This window comes from Jaculus jaculus, chromosome 19 (genome assembly GCF_020740685.1).
Source record: "Jaculus jaculus isolate mJacJac1 chromosome 19, mJacJac1.mat.Y.cur, whole genome shotgun sequence".
Classification (NCBI taxonomy): Eukaryota; Metazoa; Chordata; class Mammalia; order Rodentia; family Dipodidae; genus Jaculus; species Jaculus jaculus.
The window spans coordinates 28,119,895-28,146,558 of record NC_059120.1 but is presented as its reverse complement, the minus strand read 5'-3'; the positions used below and the strand labels follow the sequence as shown (position 1 = coordinate 28,146,558).

Sequence of the window (26,664 nt, the reverse complement as noted above, 5' to 3'; positions counted from 1 at the left end):
AACAAAATAAAAATAAAAACATAGTACTGAGGGTAGAATTGCTCTTCCAATGTGGCATGGATTTTTCAGATTACAATATAATTGATTCTCCACATAATCCTGAAAACAGGACATTTGCTCATAAGCCTTGTCACAGCATTTGTATAGATTGTATGTGTATCATTACAGCATTGAAAAACATGTGAAATGTTTACTCAGAAAATGGTCATTTCAAATTTGACTTGAATTTTATTATTGAATACATGTTAACTCAGAAAAAAAGAAAGCTTGAGGAATTTCTTTTTTTTTTCTTTTTTTTTAACTCAGGAAGGAATATAGAATAGCACTTAACATTTAAGAGAGCTATGATTACAGACTGGAATTCCCAGTGGGTGGAATATTGTCTTAGTTCATCCCTATTTTATTCTCTCCCCCTTCTCCCTCCCTCCCTCCCTCCCTCCCTCCCTCCCTCCCTCCCTCCCTCCCTCCCTCTCCCTCCCTCCCTCCCTCCCTCCCTCCCTCCCTCTCTCTCTCTCTCTCTCTCTCTCTCTCTCTCTCTCATTTATCCAATCCTCATACTTCTTATCTATCTTTGTCTGAGGCATTAACTATTAAAAACATCCAAGCCACTGGCATTAAATAACTCCCCCAAAGAAACAAGACTATAACCCATGAAGTCAGGATTCTAAACATGGAGGATATAGCTAGTCTCTTCTGTGAATGACTAGCTTAAGTCATGGCTGTCTTTGTATTGATAAGGACCAGTGGTATTTTCTTCCTTAGAACTTTCGTCAGTTACCTTCTCCTTGTTAAAGCACAATACCTGATAAAGGTCAGTGTGTGGAAGGAAGGGTTTATTTCAGCTTAGGTTCCAAGTAGCAGTCCAGTATGGTGAGGAAGACAATGGTGGGAGAAGCTTGAGTCAGCTAGTCACACTCAATCCACAGTAATAAAGCAGAGGGAGATGAATGCTGCTGCTCATCCAGCTCTCTCCTTTATGTAGTCCAGTACCCCCAACCATGGGGCAGTGCAGCCCATAGTAGATCTTCACACCTTAGTTAGTCCATGCAAGATAGTCTCTCACAGATATGTAAAGTCAGTTAACCTAAATCAACCTTCACACATAATAGTACTATGTGAAATTGCCAGTCAATATAAAACATCATAGAACTTAACATTTATCCCAATTAAATTTCAAACTCTGTTCCCAAAGGCAGTATAGTATTCAAACTTACCAAAAGATTTATGAGGTTCTGGTGTGGCTACGCCACAATCCTTCCCAAAATGTAGCAATATAAAACAGTTCTATTCCTCTCTTTTACATCACGGAGCTCACTAGTTTCCTGGATAGGGAAGAAATCCCAATACCATACAGCAAAAATAGTATTGCTCCACTGTATGAAAGTTCTTAAAGATTTGATGACTAGGGCCACAGGGATGCTGGAGACTGAAATAATAGAGACATCTTCATGGTTGTTAAATGCTACACAGTACCTGGGGATTTGGCTGAGACTACTGGCTAGAAAACCTGATGTCAGTGTTATGTTGCATTTCTGACATGGCAACTTTGAAAAGCACACAGAGTCCTGCTGAACAAAGTGGACCCTGTGTTGCCTTTTATTATCTTGTCTTGGAAATTGCACAGTGTCTTTTTCACCATACCTTATTGGTCAAAACACTCAGCCTCAGATACAAAGAGAGGGACAAAGATTTTCATGTCTTGGTCACATTAGAGAAGAGCATATGGAATGGAAGGCATGAATGTGTCTATTCTTCTCTATTGGTACTGTGTTCTAAGCCAGTTATTCTTCCTGTCTTGCTCAGCCTCTGCTCTCTACACTGTGCCTAGACTGGCCTGTGAGAGTGCCTTCACCTCAGCAGCTTCCCCGGTGGGGAGCTTAAGCAGGAGAGCCCGGGTGGGCCGAATAGGGCTCAGTGAGCTTGCTCCCTACAGCCTCTCTGCTGTGGCACCACACATTTCTGGTGGCAGCTACATGGCTCTATGAATACATCACCTGCAGAGTTGGCCATCCTCCAAAGCCTCAGTCCTCACTGGGTTCCAGCAATACCATGCCCATCTCTTGTCCCTTCACAGCTAAGAATGCAATGGCATTTTACTCTAAGTCTTGAAGTGTCTCAAATGTCTTGCTTGTTTCTTAACACAACCTATAAATTCTACAAATAACCCCTGAATTAACACATCATTGACACTATTAAAGACAATACTGATTTTTTTATCCAGGCATTGATTGATCAGGACATACAACAGAGATTAGAGACAGAGAAAAACAATTATAGAAGATTAATATACAGACATCTAGTGTCTTCTAAATACTTGTGAGGCATGCTAACTAAGCCAGTGCTATGGCTTGAACATGGTTTAAGTCCCTTCTCCCCAACCAAGGTTTCATGTTCTGGGAAATCTCACTGTGTTGATGCTGGGCTTTTTCCGTCTAGTTAATTTTGTTTTGTTTCATTTAATTTCATTCAAGTTCTAACACAATTTTTACACAATTGCCACCATTTATATCTTACTTGATTGTTTTGTTTTGTTTTTATCATTTTGCACCATTGGGGATATTTGCCTTTCAAATAGCTCTTGTTATTCTCTTAAATCAAGACCCTTTTCATTTACTACAGTTTTCTGAGGTCCAGTGTCACTCCTCAATGGATTATTTGAAAACTTATAGCTCCATTTTAGGGAATGGGGAGATTGCTCAATGGTTAAAAGGACTTGTTTGCAAAGCCTGTAGTGGTCCAGGTTCAAATCCTCAGTGCCCATTTAAAGCCGATGAACAGTAGGGCATGTACCTGGAGTGCTGTGCAGTGGCAGAAAGCTACAGGGTGCCAATTCTCCCACTCTCACTGTAGCTCTCTCCATTTTGTTTTCCTTCCCATCCCTCTTGATTTCTTATGTCATTTTGATTGTCTATTACATCTCGCCACCTACACGGCAATGCTGCTAGAAGACATGGATCTTGCATGTCTTTCCAAAGCAGACTTAGCAAAGCATCTTAGACAAAAGTGTGTGAGCCACATGTCTGTGATATGTTGTGGGAAGAAAATTAATGTCATAGTTCTTACTCTTTCAAATGCTTCTGGGAGGGGCATAAGCTACACATTCACAAATATCTACGGGGCAAGAATGACTACAAATGTGACAGTAGCCAATCACAAAATACTGAAGGGCAGTGGCAGTGTGAGTCATAAGTGATTGTGAGCCCTTCACCCGGGCAGGCTGGACTATGGAAGGACTCCAGAAAGTAGGCTGAAGGGGAGTAATGAATGGGCCCAAGGGACAAGGCTTTCTTAAACTTGCTTTTCTAACTAGAGTTAATGGTTGAATCTTTAACTTCTTGACATTAGCAAGTGGCCAACTTCACATTTTCCCCTATACAGTGCTGTTTGGACACTTTAACCAGTAGCATACCCTTATTTTTCCACTTATAGAAGTGGCTCTAACCTTTCCCTAAGCACACAGAACAGCCTGTTGTTATGCAACATTAACAAGCGAGGTAGGAAAGCTGAAAGCTTACATAAATTGGAAGCCGCGTTAGAAAAAAAGAATACAAAGTTACAAACACACATATGAGTAAAATGTTACAATGAGAAAGGGAATTACAAGAAAAGATGGCAGCCATGGAGATGATACTGCTTCCTTTCTCCCAGAGAGCTTTAGGCAACTGAGCAGGACTTTTGTTTAGAAATGTTTCTGGTTGCAACTTGCCATTTCTTTCCCACCTGGTTCATCCACAACTCCAGAGAATCCCAATACTCTCTTGGCCAATTAACAGTTCTGCAGCTCAAACTCCAGTCTGGGAGCTACATTATGACCACAGGGCCTCACTGAAACAGGGATTCTGAAAAGGCAGCTGAGAGGCAGAATCTGGGGACAGAGACCATTCAGGGAGAGTTTAAAGTTATTCCAGATGATTGTGACACACAAACTCCACTTCAACACCCTTCTCTCAGAGTGGGAAATTCCACAAGGCATAACCAAAGACCATTCACAGACTTAAAAGAGGATCTGCTGAGGAGAGGAAGGTAATCAAAATGAACCAATTGACCCAATCAATGTTCTTGATTTGGACATGAAGGATGTGTGGAATATCAAAAGTCAGTGTTACAATGAAACATAAACTGATCCCATCGTTTTACAATTTAAATAACTGTGAAGGCTAAGAGCTCAGAACTGTCTGGGACAGGGCTCAAGGTGCACATGGATTTGACATACTTCTTGGAGTTTGTGTGCTGATTGCTTATCCTCTACGCTCTTCCAGAATAAAGACAATGGTTAAGGAAGGTGGCTACTTTAATGTCAAGGTAACATTTAACTACTGCAGGCGTTTTAAGCATTAATAGGGTTTAGGTCTCAAGTTTTCTGTTAGCACCAGCATGAGGCACTGGAGTGACACTGAACCATTCTACAAGAAGGGTCTCTTTGGTCTCCAACTTTGAAAGAAGTACAATTACCAGTGAACAGGCACTAAACCGCCCACTAATTTCCAAAGGACCCTTTCTCTCCAATTATCACAGAAGCAAGGGAGTGCCAGGAACACCTGGATGCCATGGTTGCGGGCTGGCTGGCAGTAAGCAGTAACCACCCATCCGAAAAATCCTCAGGTCCCCAGTGGAGGAGAGCCAGTTTTCTCCGGTTGAAAGGATTTCCTTACTTACACCAAAGGGTCACTGGATTTGAGACTCCCTCCGGGTGTGACTCAACTCCACTCCACACCCAATGGCAGTAAATCAAAACTAACTTCTCCAAATACCAGCGATCATTCTCCCAGGCTTTAGGATTTCCAGGGCCAGGAGAGAAGCCGGTAAGGGCGGGGGAAGCTGCGGGGCTCCCGCCTCCAGGACCGCGGTACTGTCGCGAGGCGAAGGACAAGTCGGAGAGGAAGGGACCAAAAAATAAAGAAGAAAGAAAGAAATCACAACTTTCAACACTCCATGAAGCCACGGCGCTACCACTCCCAAGGTCAGAGTGCGGAGGAGGGAGAGGCTGCGGCTGCAGCAGCCCGGGGAGAAGGTCCCGGCCAGGGCCCGCGGGGGCCGCCGCGCCCCGGGGACGGCCCGAGAACTTCCCGCCGCGTCCTCACCTTGCTGAACACCTCCAGGTCGTCCTCGTCCTCGTCCAGATCCAGCACGTCGACTCGCAGCAGGCCGGGCGAGCCGCGGCTGCCGGGGAGCGGGGCGCCGCCGCCCGGGATCTCCCCGGCCCGGGGCTGCGCGGAGCGCGCCCGGCGCTCGTCCTCCATCCCGACAGTGCGCCCGGCCCGCCGCCCGCCGCCCGCGGCCCGCCGCCCGCCGCCGCCCGCCGCCGCCCCGGGGCCCGTCCCCGCGACGCGCGCGCCCATTGGCTCCCGCGCCGCGCCCGCGCCTCCCCGGCCGCCGCGCTCGGCCCCTCGCCCGCCGCGCAGACGCGGAGCGGCGGCCGGAGCCCGCCCGAGGAGCGCGCGCCGAGCCCGGACCGAGACCCGCGGGCGCCCGCCGCAGCCAGGAAGGCCGCCCGCCCGGAGCCCATTCTGCGTTTCCTCTGCTCTGGCTGCCTTTCTCGTGGCTTGCGGCTTGTAATTTATTTTTAATATTTATCTGTTTTTGCTGAATCTGATTAACTTCACTGAAGGTTATGCCAAAATGGAAGGCATAAGTAACTCCTCCGTTTTGTAATTGATTTTCTAATGGACCCAATGGTTACACACGGCCGCCATCATTTCGCTGTCAAAGGTAAAGAAGCTGAGAGTTCAAAACTATTTTCAGCTACTTTCCAATGTGTCTTTACTTCTGGAGGGCTCCCTGTCTGAAGTGGAGAGCAACAGTGCTGCTGAGCGCCGGGTAGCGGGCGGGCCTGCTCCTCGCCACCGACGTCAGCGCAGAGCTGTAAGGGTTAGCTGCTGGGTCTCAGCTCGTTTTTAAAAATACAAAAGCAATGGAAATTGAATTCAGCTTGCTAATGCAAATATTTATTTTTCTCATCTTCCCCTCTTCTGTACGCTCTTGTTTAATTTTTTAAAGTAATTTAAGATGTATTTACGAACCAGATGTGGTGGTAGATGTCTGACTTTCCAGCACTGGGGAGGGTGAGTCGGGAGAATCTCTAGTTTGAGACTAGCCTGGGCTACCTGAGGAGACCCTGTCTGACAAAACAAAAAACAAAAAGAAAATTTATGTGTGCATATATATTTTTATTTCTGCTTATTCCCTCAAGATATTCCAATATATTCCTTTTTTTCTTTTTCTTTTTTTTTTTTTTTTTTTTTTTTTAGGTAGGGTCTCACTCTACTTCCAGACTGACCTGGAACTTGTGTAGTAGGTGACCTCAAACACACAGCAGTCCTTCTGCTCTGCCTCCCAAGTGCTGAGATTAGAAAATTGTGCCACCATGCCTAGCTATATTCCCTCTTAACAAATATGCCTCCCATTTATTTCAGGGCATGCACCCACAGGTTCTTTAGGTTGGCCTCTGCCTGTGCCAAAAATACTATCCATGCCCATTTTGGGAAAATTAGTTATAGTCCTATCATATTCAAAAAGGCTTCTAACATGATAGTGTGTTCCCAATTCTCATTTTAAAAAAATGTGTGGTGTAGTGTGGTGTGTGGGGGGGGTGGTATGCACATGTGTGAGCATGTGTGGGCTTGTGAAGTCCAGAAGACAGCACTGGGGGTCCTCTATTGCTCTTCCATTTATTTTTGCTTGCTTCCTTGAGGCAATCTCTCATTGAACATGGAGCTCCTGTTTTCAGTCAGGCTAGCTAACCACTGAGCCCCAGATATTCTCCTGTCTCTGTGTCCTACAGTACTAGTGTTAGAGACAGGCACAGCCACAGCTGGCTTTCTCCGTGAGCACTGGGAATCAAGCTGGCTGTCTTAGGCCCTGGCAGACTCGTTTTCTGGGCAAGTATTCTTGCCAGCTCAGTCGTTTCTCCAGTCCTATTTCCACGTTCTCCTTAATTTCACCTCACAGATTGCATTTGTTTCATGTATGTGCCTCATATTTCTCAGAAAACCATAACATTTTTAGCTTGAGAACTATGAAGTGCATTAGTGAGCTGTATTGCCAGTTATACTCACCGAAGAGCACTCCAGTAATGTCTGCAAGGAATATGTTATACAAACACTTTGTTTTCTTCTCTAAGCTCACTGTAGCTGGTGAGGAAATATGCAGTTATTCCAATCTGCAAAATCTAAACCAGGAAATTCTTAATGATACTGTGACTCACAGATTTTCCTAGGAAATGGACAAAACAGAACTAATGACAGCTACACAGTGTGGCATACAACCCAAATCATGTCACACACCCACTGGTGCAAATATTTTAGTCACCATTGACTGATTACTAGATGCCACATCACCCTCACTGGATTTTGGGTGCTGTCTCTGACATCAGTACTATGCTTTCTAAAAGAACATACATGTTATTACCATCTTAAATATGTTCCCACAGTTCTGTCTCTCTGCCCTCTCATCTTGGAGGGTTTGTATGCATGGCAACATAAAGATTCCTCAGTCAGAGAACTTTTTAAACATAGAAGAGTCATATTGATCCTGGTCATGAAAGATCAAGAGAGGAAAAAGAGGACAAATGAAGCTAGAAGAAAAAATCCTGCTATGATTTGCCCCTGATGGTCCAACAACTACATTACCTTTCTTCACATATCCCACCTTCATACAAAATATAATTCAGTTATTCCTCAAGGACCTAGTAAGTTTCCCAGTGGTCCTAAACAAAGAAAACCACAACCAAACTTGTCATTGTTAGTATTACCCCAAATTCTGTACATCCAACTCCTCCTGAAATCTCAGCTTCGCATTAAATGGGACAATCACAAAATTCTTCAATTGGGGAATTCTTATTTGTCACTAAGCCCTTTTGACCAAGAAAGTCCAAAATTTTGAGTTGTGTTATAGTAGAGTACAGGCACCCATCCTCTACCAGCCCTTTCTTTTCCATAGTCCTAATGAAGACATTCATCACGGTTCTTTGTAACAGACATCAGAGCACTTCAGCCCCACGCAACTGTAAACCTGAAAACACGTGCTAAGGCAATTCCTCCAGCTGGTTGGAACTTCTGGGGTGACATTTGTTTATATACTATGTCTGGGGAGATAAATGACAAGAAATACACATCTACATCTGTTGTGGTTACCTTCTCATTGCTGGGACAAAACACTTCATCAAATGCAGCTGATGGAGGGGTGCTGAAGAGAATGCTCAGTGGTTAAGGCATTTGACTGCAATGCCTAATGACCTGGGTTTGATTCCCCAGTATCCACGTAATGCCAGGTGCAGAAAGTAGTGCCTACAGCTGGAGGCCCTGGAATACCCATTATCTCTGTCTCCTCTTTAATCTCTCTCTGCTTTCAAATAAAAAATAAAGTAAAGCAGCTGATAGGAGAAAAGAATTTTATTTTGGCTTATAGGCTTAAGGGGAAACTCCATGATGGCAGGGGATAGAATGGCATAGAACAGAATTTGGACATAATCTTTGCCACATCAGGTGGAAAACAGCAGCAGGAAAGTGAGCCCTACTCACACTGGAAAGCTAGGGACTAGTAAACCTCAAGGTGCACTCCCAGCCACACACTTCCTCCAGCAAAGGTCCACCACCAAAGATGAAAGGCCAAGCATTTATAACACATGAGTTTATGATTCATACCACTGCAGTATCCATTCGTGGATGGTTACAAGTGGTTGAGCTGGATGATCAAGGACTTAGAAGAAATTGTATTGGATGTTTATTGAAAGTGATCATGTAGAAAGAATGTGGGTATATTTTTCAGAATCATCATGGACTAATATATTTGTGAATGTGAACACCCATCAAAAGGTCTATATTGGGCTGGAGAGTTAGCTTAGCGGTTAAGAGCTTGCCTGTGAAACCTAAGGACCCAGGTTCAAGGCTCGATTCCCCAGGACCCACGTTAGCCAGATGCACAAGGGGTGCACGCGTCTGGAGTTTGTTTGCAGTGGCTACAGGCCCTGGTGTGCCCATTCTCTCCCTCTCTCTCTCCCCCTGTCTCTCTGTCTCTCGGTTACTCTCAAATAAATTAATAAAATAAACAAAAAAATTAAAAGGCCTATATTGCAAAGGTGTTTCTTAATTATTGGATAGATAGAAATGTATACTTTGAGATGACAGCTTTTCTCCTTAGTCATCATATCCATTACTTATTGAAACCATGAGCCATGTGAACGTGGTAGCCAGAATGAAATCAATATGATCTCAATAACAAGAGCATCTTTTCACAAAACTGGCCAGGATAGTTCTACTGTTACATGCCAAATCAATCTACCAAGTGCATAAACCAACAATGATGCCCTCCATTTACCAACATTGCTGGTAGGTGGAACAAAAGCCAACCACACATCTGGAAACAGGTTTATTACATTAGATTTCTGCCTTCATGGATTGAGTAGAGGTTCATCTTCACTAAAATCTATACATTCTAGATACAAATTTACCTTATTTGCCAATAATGTGTCTGCCAAGACTACCATGTATAAATTCACAGAATGTGTTTTTCACCATCCTTGTATTTTTTGTAGCATTAAATCTGGATCAGTTACTTTACTCACCAATGTTAACAAACATCTAGAAAGCAACAACTTAATGAAGAAAGCAACTTATTCTGGCTAGCAGTTTCAAGGGGGTTAAATCCCATCATGTATGGAAGGTGTAGGTGCAGGAGCAGAAGGATGAGCTGCTGTTCACAACCAGGAAGCAGAGGAAGATCAGGAAGTGGAGCCAGGCTTTAAAACCACAGGCCCATTACCAGTAACCCACATCCTCCAGAAAGTCTCCAACTACTCAATGTTCTACAAGTTCCCAAACAGTACAATCAGCTGGGTACTAAGTGTTCAAGCATATGAGCCTATGGGAAGACAGTTTACATTTAAACCACAGCATCTGATACAGAAACACATTTAACAGGAAAGGCTGTCATTATGGATTCATATGCATCCAATCAACTTCTTCCCACGTATTCTGTAACGTAGAAATTATGGAGAATGAAATGTAGGCTGGCTTACTAAATACTATCCTTGTGCCCTGCAGAGCTGTAAGAGAATGTAGTATATATACTTTGCACCAGGGTGCTGGTTACATGGTTTTGACTGTTTTGATTTCCTATATGTAGAAAGCAGGGGTCTAGAATAAAGGAATGGAAGTAAGTGTGAAACCTTTCACTGTGACCCTTTACAACACACTAGCACAGTTTTATTTCCCATAGATTTATTCTGACCCAGAGTGACTCACACTTCTCTTGCTTATAATCTCTTTGGCCTGAATAAATCACATGGCTGTACTCAGTCTGAAGAAAGCCATGAAGTACAGTGACACCATGGGTTCAGTAGTAGGTAGAGGGTCAAAATTATTTTAATAGCACAGATGACAGTTGTAACCTTTAAGCAGTTAATTCTAGGTGATTAACATGTGTCAAAGACAAGCTAATACAGGAGCCATCATCTCAAGCCTATGATTATTCCCCAATTATCTAGAAGTATACTGATTTTTATACAAAATTTCTTATGAGCTTGAAGAACTCATGCATGTATTTCAAATTATTAACTCAATTTTCTCATCAGCAAAGTTGGGATAATTCATAATAGGTACTTCAAAGGTTATAAGGATCAAAGAAATGAACTAAACGAAATAAATATCTATATGAATCTTCTGTTACTGCTAGTGTTATTATGTAGTGGCTGATGGTTATCATGTTTACCCCATAATCACATTTAAACTCCTAAGCAGTAAATTTTAGATTAATTCCTGCAATGCATTTTTGATTAGAATATATTTTTGAAACAGTTTCCCCTAAATACTATGGAACACTGGCAGTTTAAAATGTTATTAGGAAAGGAAAGGAGGAGGATACTTAATAGTTTGATATTGTATATATGTAATTACAATGATTGTAATGGGGAGGTAATATGATGGAGAATGGAATTTCAAATGGGAAAGTGTGGGGGTGGGGAGGGAGGGAATTACCATGGGTTATATTTTATAGTCATGGAAAATGTTAATAAAAATGTTAAAAAAAAAGAAAAAAACTTTTCAACCTAAATGTAAAGAAAAAAGGCCAAAATGTCTAAAATTTAACTAAGGCTAAAAAACATTAAATATTAACAGTGTTACCTGTGGTAGTAAAATTATAAGTGATGGGCTGGAGAGATAGCTTAGCAGTTAAGCGCTTGCCTGTGAAGCCTAAGGACCCCGGTTCGAGGCTCAATTCCCCAGGACCCATGTTAGCCAGATGCACAAGGTGGTTCACGCATCTGGAGTTCGTTTGCAGTGGCCCTGGCGTGCCCATTCTCTCTCTGTCACTTTCAAATAAGTAAATAAAAACAATTATAATTTAAAAATTATTAAAAAATGTTATTAGGATAAAATGCAAACATGATTACAGACTTCTTCAATATAGCACAACTCAAAAGTAATAAACTAGACATATAATCCCATGATCTAAACAGCCTAGTTTTGTCTTAAGCAGGATATATAACCATTTATCAAATTAGAATTTAGGGGCAGTCAAAATGAGATGAGAATTTAATATTTAACACAAATGAAAACACAGAGTGAGGGAAGACCCTCAAAACAGAATGATTATTGTTCAAGAAACGCTACCTAATTAAATTCATAAATGGATTGATTTTGAAGCGGCTTTGGTATTGCCAGTTTTGTTTCTAAAATATTTTACTTGCTTACTTCTTTTTAGAGAGAAATAGAGAGAGGATGGGTTCATCAGAGCCTCTTGCCACTACAAAGGAACTCCAGGTACATGTGCCAACTCTTTGCATCTAGCTTTACGTGGGTACTGGGGAATTGAAATTTAGCCAGTTGACTTCCCAACTGAGCACCTTTAACAACTGAGCCATTTCCCCAGATCCTTATTTTTGAACTAATATTGAACTTGTAGTTGTTTTTGAGATCTTAGCTGTACAGTATTCCATTTCAGTGAATAGATCCATTGGCCTATTATGGAGTTTCAGTCAGGTCCTTCCAGCAGCATCTGAATTTATCTGCAATTACTTGACAATATTTGTTTTTAATGAAACTTAGAAAAAGTTGTTGCTATAACATATATGTTTGGTGTTACCCTTGATCAAGAAACTGGGATAGAGCCGGGTGTGGTGGCGCACGCCTTTAACCCCAGTACTCGGGAGGCAGAGGTAGGAGGATTGCCATGAGTTCGAGGCCACCCTGAGACTCCATAGTGAATTCCAGGTCAGCCTGGGCTACAGTGAGACCCTACCTCAGAAAACCAAAAAAAAAAAAAAAAAAAAGAAAGAAACTGGGATGGTTATCCAGTAATCAAACAGAAGCCAGGATGATGACCCAGAAGTCTTTCAGAGGTCCCTGGATTGTGACGCCTTCCTTACAAAGACACCAAGTTTAAGGTCTGGTCCCTCTTTGCAGGCTCTCTTCCTTGCATCCTGTGTCCTCACTTGTTAGACACTACAAGTGCAGATACACATTGTTGTGTCCAACAAGGCTGTGGGATACAGCTGGCTATCTATACCTATATTACCAAGATGCTTCAGAGAGCCATGGCCCTCAGGCAAAAATGACCACGGTGTTGGGCCATTATAATGAGTTCCACCTCAGATGGTACTGAGTGGGGCCATGAGAGAAAGTTCAGGTTCATAACCTCAGGCCAGTACAATCACTGGTCTGTGCCTATGGCTGGACTGAGCAGCAGGCGCCTGACACCAAACAGCCAGTGATGCTGTGGGGTGGGAAGATCCACCAGGAGTTGGGCTGCCTGAAGCTCCAATACCTGCAAGCCTTAATACTTAATAAATATTCTGCAGATTCATTCCGTTTGTGTTTGCCTTTTGCTTACTGAGCTTCTCTCATAGTTATCCATTTTGAAATGGTCATAATTGTCTTGCTTATTTCCTACCATTGTATTTTGGAAGCACATAACTTAACTAGATTTCATAGGCTTACCTCACCACTCTTAGGGGCTTTGCTCAAGAATGAATCATACCTTGAGTCTCACCTATATCTAAGTTCAATGGGACTTTTGACTTTAGACTTCTGGGTGGATGCTGACTGAGCTAATATTTGGGAAGATAATAGAAGAAAATGGATGCATTTTTCATTTGAGAAAGACTTGAATTTTAGACCAGAGTTATAGTGCTACGGCTTAAATGCTTGCCTCTTCCGATATCAAACAAGAACTTGTCAATTTCTTTTTAAAAAGTAAATTTTCCTCTCTAACTCTTGTATATTAGTTATGTTCTTCCTCAATTTCTTAGTGGACACTGACCTGTAACCCCCACTTCCAGCTTGGGCCTACCATCCACAATGAGCTTTTGATCAGAGAAACCTACAAGGTTTCCCAAAACAATGACAGACTTCTGTCAGAGTACTTGATGACCCACCAAAGGCCAGTGGTAAAACCCTATTGCTGAAGACTCCATATGCAACTGACACGTAAAATGGAATGACATGGCTGGAAGCCAGGAGAGAGTCAGTCCCCAGACAGACAGCGTGTCTAGTGCCAGAAGGTGCTACATAGGTGACTGGAGGAAATGACAAAGATCTGTCCAAGCAACTCATTGTCTAACCTAATTAGCAACAAATAACCTGATGTGATGCCCACACAAGTGCAATAGTGGCACACAGCCATGGTGAGGAACCAACTGCTCTTGATTTGGCTAACTGATCCACTCAGTGGTACTAGACCCATAGCTGGAGCTTGGAAACAAGTCAGAACCATACCCAAACACAAGCCCACTCCACAATATCAAGCTACCATCAATCATGGTGTATAAGAGGGCCTACACCTATCAAACTGTCTATCAAAAAAGTAAGTGTTATCTCAATTTTCTGGGTGCTAACTTACTCTCCATTGGAGAATCTGCTTCTCTTTTTCAGATAGATGCAGATCCTAAGGAGAGAGCTGCCCCAACATACCTCAAAAGGGGCCCAACTGAAACTAAGGACAATTGGCGAAACAAACAAGGGTGATATTTTCCTGTGAACCGGATACCAGCACAAAGGGGAAGGAGACCAACGCAGAGAAAAATCAATTACTACCAAATCAGAGAGCCAGAGCCTCAGAGGCCCCCAACACCTCAGCACTGGAGCAGACCAAAAATGAACCCAACATGGCTCAGGGAAATTTTGTGGAGGAGGGGGCGGAAAGAATGTCAGAGTCACACATTGGGTCATGATTTGCAGAGACATTTATCATACCAATAACTGGGGGCTAAATCCACAATGCACGACCCATTTACATCAACAAGGAGGGTCCAATGGGAGGGGGTAGATCACAGATGAGCCTAAACAATGGTACCAAACTGCCTGTATTTACTGAAAAGAAAACTAATAAATTAAATTTAAAAAAAAAAAAAACTGAAGAAGAAAAAAAGCCTGAGGGCTGGAGAGATGGTTCGCAGGGGGTTAAGGCACTTGCCTGAAAAGCCAAAGGACCCAGATTCAATTTCCAAGGACCCATATAAGCCAGATGCACAAGGTGGCACATGCATCTGTAGTTTGCTTGTAGCAGCTGGAGGCCCTGGCATGCCCATTCTCTCTTTCTCTCTCTCTCTCTCTCTTTCTCTCTGCCTCTTTTTCTCAAATAAATAAATAACAATAAAATATTATTTTTAAAATCCTGAGATTGATGGGGTGTGGTGGTGAAAGGCCCAAGAATTCAGAAGCCCAGAAATACTATCACGCTCCAAAGGGAGCTTAAGCGGGCCCTGCATACCTCAAACTCCAGGCTTTACTCTCTGTTGAAAGCAAGTAAATAATCCCTCTTCTCATTATATCAGAGCCCACTCCTAATATAAAACTAGGTAAAAAGGGCATGAGATAGCCCTCAAGGATGGGAAATGAGTAATGAAGTGAACCACTTATTTGGTTTCTGTAAATAGCCTGCACCTTAAGCCTTAGTAGCCCACACTGTAAGCCTTAGTAGCCTGCACCATAAGCTGTAGCAGCCTGCCTCAGACCACCAAGGTCATAGGAGACTGATACCACACTCTGCTACCCCCACCCAAGGACCTGCACAAATGCTGACCTCCAAGGTCATAGGAGACTGATACCACACTCTGCTACTCCCACCCAAGGACTTGCGCAAATGCTGACCACCAAGGTCATAAGAGACTGATTGGTCCACGAGGGGCTTGAACAAATTAAACTAATTGGCTTAGAAACTATGGAGTGGCACAAACTGACTGGCTCGCACCCCACGGGCTCCTGATATTAAAAAAATGATTGGTCTAATGCACAGGCTTTGTTAGAAACCCTATAAAAACTGTCCCGTTCCTGCATTCGGGGCTCTGCAGTCCTCTACCCCTGTGCGGTGTATGACTGTGGGCCCCAGCGCGCTTGGAATAAAATCCTCTTGCAGTTTGCATCAAGACCACTTCTCGTGAGTGATTTGGGGTGTTGCCATATCCGGGCAGAGCGTGGGGTCCTCGTTTTGGGGGTCTTACAGTGGTTTGATTCAGGTGTCCCCCATAAACTTAGGTGTTCTGAATGCTAGGTTCCCAGCTGATGGAGATTTGGGAATTAATGCCTCCTGGAGGGAGGGTATTGTTGGGGGCCAGCTTATGGGTATTAAAGCCAGTTTCCCCTTGCCAGTGTTTGGCACGCCCTCCTGTTGCTATGACCCACCTTATGTTGGCCAGGGGGTGATGTCCACCCTCTGCTCATGCCATTGTTTTCCCCTGCCATTGTGGAGCTTCCCCTCAAGCCTGTAAGCCAAAATAAATCTCTTTTTCCCTGAAGCTGCTCTTGGTTGGGTGATTTCTACCAGCAATGCGAACCGGACTGCAACATGGAATTACATTGAATTTTGTGACCAATTTAAGGAGAATAGCCAAACAATATTTTCTATTCATTAACATGGGCTTCCTTTTCATTTATTTAAATCTTCCCCAACTTCTTTAAAAATGTTCAGTGTTTTCTGACATATATACATATGTCAGAAATAGAGAGATAGCTTTGTGGTTAAGGCACCTGCCTGTGAAACCTAAGGAGCCAAGTTCTTTTCTCCAGTTCCCACATAAGGCAGCTACACATAGTAGTGTGTGTGTCTGGAGTTCGTTTTCAGTGGTTGGACACCCTTAGTGCCATTCTCTCTCTCTCTCTCTCTCTCTCTCTCTCTCTCTCTCTCTCTCTCTCTCTTCCTTTCTTCTAATAAATAAATTTTTTAAAAAATTTGAAATCTTTGTAACCTAATGTGATAGAGATGAAAGAAATATCTTACTACTCACAAAAAACTCCTGCCAAGTACACTTGACTTTATAACCTAATTTTTGGAAAACCTCTCATTGTAGGGGGATTTGTTTCCAAAGGAATCAACAGTGTAATTAAAAGGCCAGACTTTGAAACCCACTTTCTGAACTCCATCACAGAAAGAGCTACTGGAAATTGACCTGTTCCCCAGTATTTAATGATTTAATTGGTCAACACTAGAAGACAGAGCCTTTATAAAATCCTGGAAGGATGAAATTCAAGGAGTTTCTTGGTAAATGATCATGTGGAGGAGCCATGAGCATCGCACTGCTGGAGAAAACAAAGAGTCTGTGTTTGCCCACTGTACTTTGATCTTACTCTTCCATTAAGATTTTCCCAAGTTTTATCTTTCATTTTAAAACCAGTAATCTAATAAAATGTTCTTTGTTAATTCATCCACTCTATGAAACTGTCAAAACTAAGTGTAGGATCATGGGAACATCTAATCTGTACCTGATTTAGGCAGATGTTTTGCATCATCTCAAGATAGACCACTTGCAGTGCACATCTCAGTTGATGGATGCCATATAAGGCTGAATAATTCAATTCCCTGGAAGATATAAACTGGATATTGTACAATTCCACTAGAGTCTGGTAATACCACTTAGACTAAGAGACAGATCTCACAGGAGAAGGGGTTGTTCCCATAAGACACATTCTTCCTTACTTTCATTGTTGAGTGGAAGTCTAATTTCTTCTAGATTATTAATGTGAAAGTTATAATGATCAAAACTTTGTTAACTGTGTCAACTCAAAGAAAATTAATTAGTTAATGTAGTAGACAGCTTTACGTATGTTGAGATGAACTTTCAAACTAGGCAGTTATGGACAAAGGAGTATTTATTGAATCTTTAGGAATCTAAGCAAGTCTCTTTGTCTGAATTTTAACTTGCTTGAGGTTTTCCAATTTAAAATCTTAAATCTATCAGTCCAATATCTTTAGCCAAGCACATCAGTCCATTACAAATTTAACCTTGATCAAACTCTTTGGGCCTGGGCAGCAGAATGCAGCCAGCCCTTATGTCAGTAGCCCACTTTCAACAAAGTCCACTGTAGTTTTTTTTCTTTTTTCCATAGAAAGTTTATAAGTCAGGCCTCCAAGTTCACAAACCAAGCCCCCCATATACAATTTTTGTTATACTTAGCATTTTCAAACTCTTATCAGAATAGTCCATAACACTTGGCTTACTGTTCCAGTAGGTGTCTTTCATTGCAAGCACCAAGTTCATGCCCCTTGTCCCAAAACATAAGTTCCAAAAGACCAAAATCCACATGGTCAGGTTCATCTCATCCTACTCTCAGTACAAATTTCTATAGCAGACAGCTTTAAGTTTGCTGAGATGAGCTTCCAAACTAAACACAGTTATGGAGGAAGGGATATTTATTGAAGCTTACAGATCCAGGGGAATTTCCATAAATAGAACAAGTTAGCTCTCTCTTAAATGGCCAAGGAGAGAGAGATAAAGAGAGAGTCACAACACACACAGCACACTTCAGAAACTCCAGGTGGAAGTAGGCACTTTGCACATATGTAGATTGGAATTTTAAACCCACCACCACACCTTAAGATCCTCCCAGTGACAACTCCTCCAGTCAGGTGGCTGTAGATCCAAACAATAAACTAATAAAACACTGTTTATATTGGGGGGGAGGATCTATTTAAACTACCACAATGCACTCCTGGAGGATCTGATTTTTTGATAGTAGCTGTCAGAACCAGAGGTGTGCACAATGAACAGCATAACATTAAGCACAAAGGACCTTCTACAAAGACATGCAGCTATTTGGTCAGCCTCAGACTGATGTGACTTCTGTTCTTAACTGTTGTCACCAAATATTCTGATTTCAAAATATCACATGTATTCTTTCTCTGTTTGTCTTTAAAACTTCTCTATGCCATAACCTCTTTGCAGATGCCCATGGCTTACTGTGACATGAATATTTCCATTGCAGTCGGCTGTTCTTAATTAAATATCATTACTCTCTGAAGAACCTTTCTATAGTTGTTTATTTGGGTCCATTTTGTAATTACTATCAATCACCCCAGGTAGGACAACTCCCTTCTTTGTCTGTAGATGTACAGGAGCCAAAAGCAAGCTTCACTTCCTATTCAATGGAATCATTGTTGTGTTTCTTGAGGGAGACATTCCTTCCTCTGTAACTAAGACCTTGTTTTGCAGGGTATGAGATTAGTAAGTATAAGGAGCAAAACTATTATGAGTGAATCACCAGAGATAAATTTATTTAATCTCAAACACTTTGTTCTCACCTTAGCAGAAGAGATTAAATGAGTAGAATGATACATTTCTCAGATGACAGTTTATTTCCTCAAGGCTTCTCATCACCAGCTGGGCTTATGAACAAATCAACCATGGGGTCACCAATGGAGGTTAATGTGTGGGCTTAGTAATGTGGACTTCTATTCTCCAAGGCCATTTGTGCTTGTATTAGGAACTGGAGCACTTCTCAAGCAAACGTTTTGGAGAGCCAAGAAAAATGGTTAAGAATATGCTCATAGCAAGACTTGTTTTTTAACTTTTTGTTATGAAGCAGAAGGTGAGACATGGGATTTTGTTTTATTTGTAAACTATTGCAAAAATTTTGTTTCTCTGTCTTCTAAATGGTTTTACTTAAAAAAATAATGATATAATAGTGGCCATCCTGATTATAGGAAAATAAATAAATGGAGCAAACAACACACCAACATCTCTCACAAGACCCTAAAGGATATGCCTTAGCTGTGTACCTACACATGTCCACATCTTACAGGGGCACAAGCCATTTGAATACTGCATATGCTCCTCGTGCTTATGACATCATCTGTTTGCTTCACTCCTATTCTTATTATTTTTCTTAATTTTTGTAATCAAGTTCATGGCCTCCATCCATCAAGTTTATGGTTTCCTTCCCCCCTCCTCTGTCCCACCATGTTTCTCTTCTCCCATTCCCATTTCTAAGGATGAAACCCAGATCCTCATGCTTGACAAGTGCTCTACTATTGACCTACATCCCCACTCCACAGGCTTGTTTTTCTTTCAATTCAACGTCCTCCAGTGATGACTGTTGAATCTATATATAATAATGGCCTCAAAGTTTAACTTCTGAAACTCTGGATGGCTTCTTCTTCCAATTCATACCATTCATGCCAAATGCCTTTAAGATAAAATTACATTTCAAGTATGTTGAAATCCTAATTCAATTTTACTTTCCTAATGGAGAATTTGATCTGAAATACCTAATCTACTATTACTGGAAATAAATGCTGTCATAGACATTTTACATTTAAACTAGCTTTACTCGGGTATAATTCACATTCAATGTATTTCATAAAATTTAAATATACAATTTGATGAGTTTTGACAACTATATATAATTATATAACCACAACCCAAATCATGATGTAAAATATTTCCATCAATCAAAACATTTATTGGTGCTATTTATCACATATAAAACATGATTCACTAAGTTTTACTTAAACTGTTGTACATTCATCATATGTACATATTTTACAACTTTGTGGATAATTTCTAAATGAATATTTTTGTCATTTTCTATGACACTGCAATGTGTAGTAATATTTGTTTGGTAATATCAGTGAAGAAAAGGATTTGTGTGTGGAGGACACTGAGTCCACTAACTTGAGACTGTTAAAGGAATGCATGAGCAGATGGCTATACAGATGGGCTGAAAGAAAAGACTCATGTTGGAAGTTTAAGAAACCAGTAGTCATTGGATCATACTATGATAGCCTCTTACATGTTTCAAAGCATTTTGTATACACAACCCACAAGACTGATACATTTTAGCTATCATAGTGACTAATATTTACAGGCATAAGTGGAATGCATAAATTATTCCAGGACACAGAGTTGGTAAGTGGTAATACTGACATATGAACATAGATGTAATTACAACCTGGGTTCTTTCTACTAGTTTATGAGACCGTCCAATGTATTAGAAGTGAAACAGACAGTGAGTTCTTTGAAGAAAAATACTTCCTTCCAAGATACCTTAACATTGATATCATTGTACCTGTGTGTGACTACTTATTAATCCTACAAGCATGGGTTCAATGTACATTCTGAATCACACAGTACTTTTGCTTTGGCTTATAATGGTTTATAAAACATACAGAAATGCTGCTCTCAAGGGGCCTGAATGCTACACAGACAATGAAAACACAGCATAAATGACTTTGTAAGGGGGTAGGTAGAGGTAGGAGAGAACTCACAGGAGAAGACCCACTCTGCACATGTGGGACGCAGGAGGCATCTGGAAAGAAGTAGCCTCTGAGAGGAAACTTGTTACAAACGGGGGTTGTGTAGGTGAGGTAAGCCAGGGTCTGAGGAAGGAAGGGAGTTCTGGGAAAGGGAATAGGATGAGACAGGAAAAGGCTTGGGAATCCAAGCATTTAAATGCAAGGGAATAATGAGAGAAGCTGAATTATCCCCTGCCACTGATTTGAAATTCACAAATGTCAGGCACTGCCAGGCATAGGGTGGAGTCTTCAGGAGACTAGCCTGAGCTGCCAGGCAAGGCTAAAGACCCCCAGACTACAGGAGGCCACTCCCTCTCCAAGCCTGGCACAAGTGAACTTAGGCTTTGCCCATAGCCCTGTGACCTTTGGCCAGTTGCCTAGGAAACTCCTTATCAGCCAGCACCTTCACAGCCCATCCCCCTGCGACCCTGTTCTAGCCACTTTGTTGATCACCTGACTCCCTAAATGCTGGAATGAACTTTCCTAGGCATTGCCTAGCAACCTTCTTCCCACTCTCAACTGCTTATAAACCCATTTCCCAGAGAAATCAATCTATCAAGCTGTTCTCTGCGACTGCCTCCTGAAAGTGGTTCTTTACTTGCTCTTATGGCAGCTGAAGACCCTACTCTCCACCATTGTCTGGACGCCTGTGAGGCACTGCAGCCTGGAGGATCCAGGGACCCACACACAAAGGATTTTTCTTCTCTTCTCTTTCCTATTCTTTTTTTTTTTTTTTTGAGAGAGAGAGAGAGAGAGAGAGGGAGAAAGAAAGAGAGAGAGAGAAAGAGAGAAAATTGTTGCTCCAGGGCCCTCAGCTACTGTAAATGAGCTCTAGGCATATCTGCACCCTTGTGCATCTGGCTTATGTAGGTCCTGGGGAACCCTACCTGGGTCCTTATGCTTCACAGGCAAGTGCCTTAACCATTAAGCAATCTCTCCAGCCCTCACAAAGGTTTTAAATGAAGCTTTAGTATCAAATGTAATACCAATACAAAACTAGAATTTGGTATTTCTCTTTGCTGAAAAATGACAGAAGATTGTTCAATTATGTTTGTTCTTTTTCTAATAATTTTCTGTGCCTCAAGTTGAACATAATGTTTAAATTATTATTTATTTCTTTACATGAGTACTTTACACACTGCTATGACAAAGTACGTAATAAAGGAAACTATGGAAGGTCGAGTTTGTTTGGGTTTACAGTGTGAGAGTTTGGTCCATCATTGTGGGAAGGCATGCTTGTAAGAGCTAGAAGCATGGCAAGAGGAATGTGGGGCAGATGGGCACATGGGAACACTGTCAGGAATCAGCTAGAGATGAATTCTAGTACTCCCTTTACTGTGTCTTTTTTTTTTTTTTTTTTTCATTCTGAGACTGCCCTAGAATGTTACCCTATCATTCCAGAAAGTTAAGCCTTTCTGGAAACACCCTCACAGACATGCCCAGCCCAGATGTCTGCCTCCTAGGTAATTCTGAACCCAGGGTCACTGATAATCAAGATTAATTATTATGTTCCCCAGATAGGATGTCACCCTTGCTTCTAGATCACAACAAGTGGCATGAAGAACAACCTAATTTCCCATAAAAAATCATGATACATTGTCCCATTCCCCACTTAACCTTACCATTGGGTGTAGTAAAAAGTGCCTTAGAAGATGGAGCGATGGCTCAGCTGTTCAGGTGCTTGCCTTGGGTTCAATTCCCCAGTACCATGTAAAGACACATGCACACAGCGTCTCCCTTAAATACATTTTGAAAATTCCCCCATACACATTTCAGCATTATTTTCTCATTCCCACCCTTCATTGAAAGTGTTTGAACCCTTAATAGGTTGATATTGTATATATGTAAGTACAATGATTATGCTGGGGAGGTAATATGATGGAGAATGGAATTTCAAAGGGAAAAGTGTGGGGGGGGGAGGGAATTAACATGGGACTTTTTTATAATCATGGAAAATACTTAAAAATTTTAAAAAAAGAAAGTGTTTGAACCTGATTCATAAGATATTTATGTGTTGATTTCTCCTAAGACTTCTCTCACAAGCAGAGAAGGAAGGACAATGTGTCCCCTGTCTACATTGGCAGACTTAGACAAGAATCAGAGCATGAGTATTTTATTTATTAATTTACAAGCAGAGATAGATAGATAGATAGATAGAAGAGAGAGAGGGAGGGAAGGAAAGAGAGAGAGAGAGAGAGAGAGAGAATGGGAATACTAGGGTTTTTAGCCACTGCAAAGAACTCCAGATGCAGGCTCCACTCTGTGCCTCTGGCTTTACATAGGTACTGGGGAACTGTACCTTGGTCCTCAGGCTTTCCAGACAAGCACCTTAACCACTGAGCAATCTCTCTTGCCCCAGAACATGAGTTTTGAAATTGGAATTAGGATAAAGGAAAAGAAGCAGGGAATTTGTTGAATGATATCAGGCTATGTAGGGCAATGACATACCCAGCTATGATAGAGTGCTCTTTCTGACGTAACAGGAAAAATTTGAAAGCATTGATTATACTACTTGGCATCTATCTCAACAATAGAAATAGCTTGTCATTGAAATTTAAAATACTTGAAGTCCAAGGGCTAAAGTGTTCCATTACTTGACAATTACTTAGCTTCATAATTAATTTTTGCACTAACATTAAGGACATTTCTGATATATCTAACTAATCATGAATTATAAACTTATGGTTCAATTTTAAGAAAGAATACATTTTTCTTATTGCTGAAGTTTTTAATTTCTTCAAGCTATTTTAAAAGGTTCCTTTTTAATCCATTTAAATTTTTTTTGTTAATTTTTTTTTAATTTATTTGAAAGCAATGGACAGAGAGAAAGAGGCAGATAGAAAGAGAGTGAGAGAATGGGCGCACCAGGGTCTCCGGCACTGCAAACAAACTCCAGACTGTGCCTCTCCTTGTGTATCTGACTAACGTGGGTCCTGGAGAATTGTGCCTCGAACCGGGTTCCTTAGGCTTCACAGGCAAGCGCTTAACTGCTAAGCCATCTCTCCAGCCCCATTTTTTTTTTTTAATTTTTATTAACATTTTTCATGATTATAAAATATATCCCATGGTAATTCCCTCCCTCCCCACCCCCACACTTTCCCGTTTGAAATTCCATTCTCCATCATATTACCTCCCCATTACAATCATTGTAATTACATATATACAATATCAACCTATTAAGTATCCTCCTCCCTTCCTTTCTCCACCCTTTATGTCTCCTTTTCAACTTACTGGCCTCTGCTACTAAGTATTTTCATTCTCACGCAGAAGCCCAGTCATCTGTAGCTAGGATCCACATATGAGAGAGAACATGTGGCGCTTGCCTTTCTGGGCCTGGGTTACCTGACTTAGTATAATACTTTCCAGGTCCATCCATTTTTCTGCAAATTTCATAACTTCTTTTTTCCTTACTGCTGAGTAGAACTCCATTGTATAAATGTACCACATCTTCATTATCCACTCATCTGTTGAGGGACATCTAGGCTGGTTCCATTTCCCAGCTATTATAAATTGAGCAGCAATAAACATGGTTGAGCATGTACTTCTAAGGAAATGAGATGAGTCCTTTGGATATATGCCTAGGAGCGCTATAGCTGGGTCATATGGTAAATCAATCTCTAGCTGTTTTAGGAACCTCCACACTGTTTTCCACAATGGCTGGACCACATTGCATTCCCACCAGCAGTGCAGAAGAGTTCCTTTTTTTCCACATCCCCGCCAACATTTATGATCATTTGTTTTCATGATGGTGGCCAATCTGACAGGAGTGAGATGGAATCTCAATGTAGTTTTAATCTGCATTTCCCTGGTGACTAGTGATGTAGAACATTTTTTTAGATGCTTATATGCCATTCGTATTTCTTCCTTTGAGAACTCTCTATTTAGCTCCATAGCCCATTTTTTGATTGGCTTGTTTGATTCCTTATTATTTAACTTTTTGAGTTCTTTGTATATCCTAGATATTAATCCTCTATCAGATATATAGCTGGCGAAGATTTTTTCCCATTCTGTAGGTTGCCTCTTTGCTTTTTTCACTGTGTCCTTTGCGGTGCAAAATCTTTGTAATTTCATTAGGTCCCAGTGGTTAATCTGTGGTTTTATTGCCTAAGCAATTGGGGTTGTATTCAGAAAGTCTTTGCCAAGACCAATATGTTGAAGGGTTTCCCCTACTTTTTCCTCTAGCAGTTTCAAAGTTTCCGGTCTGATGTTAAGGTCTTTCATCCATTTGGACTTAATTCTTGTGCATGGCGAGAGAGAAGAATCTATTTTCATCCTTCTGCAGATATTTATCCAGTTTTCAAAACACCATTTGCTGAAGAGGCTGTCTCTTCTCCAATGAGAATTTTTGGAATTTTTATCGAATATCAGGTGGCTATAGCTACTTGGGCTTACATCTGGGTCCTCTATTCTGTTCCACTGATCTACATGTCTGTTTTTGGGCCAGTACCATGCTGTTTGTGTTACTATGGCTCTGTAGTACAGGTTAAAATCAGGTATGGTGATACCACCAGCCTCTTTTTTGTTGCTCAGTATTATTTTAGATATTCGAGGTTTTTTGTGATTCCAAATGAATTTTTGGATTGTTTTTTCTATTTCCATGAAGAAAGCCTTTGGAATTTTGATAGGGATTGCATTAAATGTGTAGATTTCCAGCCCCATTTTTTACCCAGGTACTAAAACATAAATTTTGGCTATTTAAGACAAATGAGTTTATATTATTCTTTAATATTTTTATTTATTAAGAGAGAGGGGGAGAAAAAGGGATCATGGGCATACCAGGGCGTCTTGTCACTGCTCACAAACTCCAGGTGCATGCGCCTCTTTGTGTGTCTGGCTTTAAGGGGTACTAGGGAATCAAACCCAGGCTGGAAAGTAAGCACCTTTAACCACTGAGCAACTTGCCCAGCTCTGAGTTTATATTTTTCTTTTATAATATATTGAATTAAAAATTCAATCATATATTATGTAAGAACTAAAGTGAGTTATTTTTGTTTTCCAAAAATAAGAATTAAAACAAACTGAGTCTTCTTGAGCCCCACATGAATACAATAACCCACTGAAGACTGAGCAGGATTGGGGTAGGTAAGAGGGAGTTTATGTGTGAAACCTTTTTATAGAGAATCAATAAAAATATTAAATTGTCCATTGGTGAACCTTCTCATTTGTTCCACTCATCAAAGCAATTATTTCATATGTGCTATTTTCTTCTTAATCTTTCAATGCCTATCTGCTCCTAAAAATCTACAATTCCTATAGAATTTGATTGAAAATTTGAAACTATATGATGGAAACCTTATCATCTGCTCTCAGCTGATATGTTTATATCAATGTTTTTTTAGGGGATAATTTTTCTTCCTCCAATAAGAAGCTAGTCTCTCTTCACATAGTCCAGTCTCCAAATCTTCTCATAATCTCCCTGGTTCTAATTTATTGTTGTATGGGTTATGGCTGATATGACAAACACCACAGACTAGGTGATTTAAATAATAGCAATTTATTTTCTTGCAGCTCCAGAAACTGGAGGTCTAAAGTAAATGCATTGTACCAGCTAATTTCAGCCTGAGTCTTGCTTTGGTGTGCAGAGGACTGTCTTTTCTTGCATTCTTACACAGTCTTTCCTGTAAGTCCATGTTGGAATCTTCTTCTTTTAAGGATTCCAGTTATATTACTTGGAACCCACCCTGAAAGCTTCATTTCAACTCTACAACCTCTGGTGATACCTCATCTCTATCTTTGCCCCACCCTAATATATCAACATATGAATTGGTGAGGAATCACAATTCAACAATAGTAATTTGTTGTGTCCTGCTCTTTCTTTTTCTTTCTTTCTTTTTCTTCCCCCCCCCCCCCCAAAGGGGAGTCTCACTCTAGCTCCGGCTGACTTGGAATTCATTATGTCATCTCAGGGTGGCTTTGAACTCAAGGCGATCCTCCTACCTCTGCCTTCCAAGTGCTGGGATTAAAGGCACATGCCACCATGCCAGGTGTGTCCTGATCTTTCTCTACTAGGATTCTATCTGTCCTCTTATTCTTTTCTCATAAATGAATACTTCTCCAAAGAAGAAAAAAAAAAAAACCTTCTCTTATTGTAAAAACAAAACATCCTTTACTCCAACACACCATTCCAAGAATTGCCTCATTCGAGCCATGTTAGTCCAGTGT

At 41.1% G+C, this 26,664-nt stretch overlaps 1 protein-coding gene across 2 annotated transcripts in view; it reads right to left on the bottom strand.

Annotated features, from left to right (window-relative positions):
• Nucleotides 1-5,240, bottom strand: part of Snx7 (sorting nexin 7) — a 107,160-nt gene extending 101,920 nt beyond the window's left edge. For both annotated transcript variants that reach the window (XM_004663933.2, XM_045138786.1), the window contains exon 1: nucleotides 5,082-5,240. In XM_004663933.2, the coding sequence (XP_004663990.2) occupies nucleotides 5,082-5,240 (159 nt within the window). The remainder of the gene's footprint in view (nucleotides 1-5,081) is intronic.
• Between the last annotated feature and the right edge of the window lie 21,424 nt (nucleotides 5,241-26,664).